Source organism: Glycine max, chromosome 4 (genome assembly GCF_000004515.6).
Source record: "Glycine max cultivar Williams 82 chromosome 4, Glycine_max_v4.0, whole genome shotgun sequence".
Taxonomy (NCBI): Eukaryota; Viridiplantae; Streptophyta; class Magnoliopsida; order Fabales; family Fabaceae; genus Glycine; species Glycine max.
Window position 1 is genome coordinate 437,035 of NC_016091.4, and position 4,238 is coordinate 441,272.

The following is a 4,238-nucleotide window of genomic DNA, read 5'->3' on the forward strand; positions in this document are numbered from 1 at the left end:
ACTAAAAAATATTGTATAATTTTTGCATTTTTCAATTGATTTCACGTGATAATTAAAATATAATTGCGTTCCCGAGGTTGATCCAAACAGACGGAGAGTGAGTCGTAATCCCAATGATACTCAAGTAGTAGTTAGTTTCATGTTTCGGGGAGCATACATTGTGCATTTATGCTGCACTTAGTATAATAATTTTGAAGGAAACCTCCTCATTTGACGTCTTCTGTTAAGTTTATGTACAGCTAAAGTTAGATAAATTACCCAGACCCAGAACAACTCGACTTTATTCTTAAAAAAAAAAAAAAAAACTCGATTTATAGCAGAATCCCAAACCCCTCTGGATCAAGACTTTCATGTTATACTCCGGCCCAAATGCCCCAAGAAGTCCCTAAAATTAAATTAAAAGAGAAAAGTAGAAGTGAAAAAGAGGTAGGAATGTTTACGTGTCCACTTCACTCTGAAAAAAATTCACTATCTAAACCAAATCAATTATATATTATTGTTATTTTTATTTTTATTCATATGTTATTTTTTTATAATTTATGTTATTATTTAATTGGTGTAACCATGTAATCCGGTTACACTAAAATATATTATTTACATTTTTTATGACAATATTATTTATTAAATTTGAGACAAAATCATATAACAGATTTTCTCTTTCTTTTTGTTGGATACCCGGTTCAATAACATGAACCGAACCACCCATTCAACATAGGGTTAATTTGGTTTACGTTAGGAAAAAAAAAAAAAAAATCTAAAACCCAAACAATTAAAATTAATTTATTTGAATTTTATTTTTCCCAAATATGAAGTAAATCAAACCCATAAACACCCATAAAAAGCGGGTTAATCTATCTTAACCTGCCATCAACCAGCCTAATAAAGTGAGGCAAAGAGATTTAACTTGCTATAGAAAGTAGGTCAAGAAATTTTGATTGATAAAAAAATGTGTTAGAATGAGTATTTTTGAGTATGTTGCTAATGCTCTTTTAGTATTATTGACAATTTAGATAACAAATAATAGTTTATTTAGTTTTATACAACGAATACTAATTTATAAAAAAAAAACCCTAACATATGGATTTAAAATATTAATCTATAACTATTACTTTTTTTTTGGAATTATAAAATTATGAATAGGATTAATTCATGAATCTTAATATATTTTAATTAATAATTTTAAAAAAATATTTAAAAGAGTGTGCTTATTAAAGTGTGTTCCTCACACTTGTTATAATATCACATCAAGTAAATTACTTCAATAAAACAAATCAGATCAAGTAAATATGCAAAGGTTCACCTGGTAAGAAAGTTGAAGGATGCCATGGATACATAGATGTTTTATGAGGAATATATTTAATTACAAGCGGATGAAAATTAGTTAAATTATATTCTTTTATATAGAGATAGACAAGTAATCGATGGAATTCCAAATAGAGGTATTGCAATTTCTTTTTTCTAGTGAGAGAAGCTACAAAAATGTGGAAATGGCCAATTTTTTTTTAAATTTTGCATTTATCCTTTTTGGGTAGAGATGACTAGTCCTTTTAACACACTTGATAAGAAACTAATGTGTGTAATATATTTATCATTTTAAGAACTTTGTAAATAAAGGTGTTTAATAACTAAAAACATACTACCTTTTTCTGTACTTATTATAAGATTTAATTAATTTATTTATTACAATTAAAAATTTTGATTAATTTAAGTGAGAGCATTCAATTTGTTCTGATGAATTAATATTCTTTTCTTTCTAAAACTATGTTTATGAATAGAACTATTTTTTTGTCATGTGTGAATAGAACTAATAAATGTTAATAAGTTGTATTTCTCTCGTTTTAACATTATTTTAGATATATTTTTTTTAAAAAATAATTAATATAATGAACATTTAGGATTAGATCTTATAGAAAATATGTATCCATATTTTTAATTTGGACCTTATAAAAAAGATGGAAGGCAATAATATTCTTTGGATATTAAAATTATATATTAAATTTATATTTTTTGTTTATAATTTTAAAAAAAATTCATGATTATTGTGGAAGAAATTTAATAAAAGATACTATAAAGTTATGATAATTACTGCATGTGTAGGTTCTATCACATTCAAAAGCACAATAATTATTGTATAAGTTCTATCCAGTAATAAAAAGAATCGATTAGGAATACTACTCCTACTAATAGGGAAGAGGGTTGAATAATTTAAATGAAACATTGAATTCGAATTTCATTATGATCGCTGTAGTGTCATAAAAGAGAGAAATGAACTTTAAATTAAGCAGAAATTAAAAATAATTAAGGAGGGGAATAGATAGATAATTAATCCTAACTTTATTTAAGGTAACAGTAGCATGATTTATATGATGACCAAACTAAAATCAGAAAACAGAATGAAGATCTCAACATGATTCCACTGAGAGAAGAGAAGCGGCTAGCATCAGCCACACCCACCTTACGTGTCTAGGAGAGTTGACCGGAGTCAGCAACAACGACGGGTTTGGAGGTCTTACCGGAGCTGGACCCCACCTTCTCGATGTCCTTCACGACGTCAAGGCCCTCCACAACCTGTCCGAAAACCACGTGCTTCCCGTCGAGCCACTCCGTCTTAACGGTGCAGATGAAGAACTGAGACCCGTTCGTGCCAGGTCCGGCGTTTGCCATCGAAAGAATGCCGGGGCCCGTGTGCTTCTTTATGAAGTTCTCGTCCGCAAACTTGGACCCGTAGATGGACTCACCACCGGTCCCGTTACCGGCGGTGAAGTCTCCGCCCTGGCACATGAAGTTCGGAATCACGCGGTGGAAGGTGGAGCCCTTGTAGTGGAGGGGCTTCCCGCTGCGGCCCACGCCCTTCTCGCCGGTGCAGAGGGCGCGGAAGTTCTCAGCGGTGCGAGGAGTCGTGTCGGCGTACAGCTCCATCACTATGCGCCCCGCCGGTTGGCCTCCAATGGTCATGTCGAAGTAGACCTTAGGGTTCGCCATTGTTTCGACCTTTCAATCAATTAGGAATTCAACAACCAACAAGACAGATCCAGTTTTACTGACTTAGGGAGGAGACGTATAAATAGCCCAATGCCCCTTCCATTGCGACACGTGGCTCCTTCTGACCACTACAGTTAAGTTTGGACTTGACTACGATTAGTGGGGGGCAGTGATCGGATTCAATTCCACATACACACAAGATATAATTATTACAAAAACTAACATTTAAAATTTAATTCTTAAAAAAATAGCCTTATTTTTAGTCCATTCATCCATCAACATCAGTATATGATTGCAAGACACATTTATACTAATAATTAAAAAAATTCTTATTTGGTGTTTATATTTTATTCTTAAATATTTTTTAAAATTTTATTTAAAAAATTTAGAGAAACACCATGCATGGATTGCCCGAGGGGTTTCGTGGTGCTGCATTGTATACGTGTCGTGCATGCATGGATTCAAATAAATGTGCACATTGATTAATTTGTAGGGAACTGTTCACAGAAGTAGATTACATTTCTTCCAAATCTTCAGATCCCGAAGCTGACGAGTAAGGTAAGAAAATGAATGGTCAGCAGTATTTGACTAAAAGTATTGATCAAGCTCAGTCCTCAACCCTAATATACATATGTAGATCACATTTTGGTTGAGTAAAGTTTTCATGTTGCTAGATCAAAACAATATGAGAGACATTAAGCTCTGTGCCATGTAGCAGGCAAATATTTAAGATACATGATTATTGTGATGGATTTTTTTCTTGAGCATCCAAGAGTATTTACTTATTTTAGAATTATAAGGTTGTTTTGGTGTTAAAAATTAAAAAAAAAATAAAAAAAATTATGAATTTAATTTTTTTATTAAAAAAACTAATATTTATTGATAAAAAACATTTACTTATTTTTCACGGTGTCTCAATTTCACTAGAACTATATAACCCAACTTATCTCAAATCTTGGTCTACTTAAACTCTTAAAGTGCTCCGGTCCAATTAACCTTCAACAAAAAACATATTCTAAAATCAATAATCTATTTCTATCACATCAACCGTTGACTTAAAAAGGGAGTGAATTCTCTCGTGTTACATTGTCGGTTGAATCCTCTCAAAATTAAATATCACATGAAAAAATTATCACATGAGAGGATCCAAATCCACTTAAAATACATCAATTAAAATTATGCTTCTCAAAATTCTCTCCTATCACTATATAGATATGAGAAAAATCAACAATATTTTTTTTTCATATGCCAGTAGT

General features: G+C 31.5%; 1 protein-coding gene across 1 annotated transcript; it reads right to left on the reverse strand.

Moving 5' to 3' along the window:
* Window positions 1-2,315: 2,315 nt before the first annotated feature.
* CYP4 (peptidyl-prolyl cis-trans isomerase CYP4) lies at window positions 2,316-3,029 on the reverse strand. Its single transcript, XM_003522698.5, has one exon. It carries the CDS (start codon window positions 2,980-2,982, stop codon window positions 2,464-2,466), a length of 519 nt encoding a protein of 172 aa, XP_003522746.1. The 5' UTR covers window positions 2,983-3,029; the 3' UTR covers window positions 2,316-2,463.
* Window positions 3,030-4,238: the final 1,209 nt, after the last annotated feature.

What these genes read in the sequence shown, in the direction of transcription:
- CYP4 (XM_003522698.5), bottom strand. Translation starts at nt 2,982, where the DNA reads ATGGCGAACCCTAAGGTCTACTTCGACATGACCATTGGAGGCCAACCG.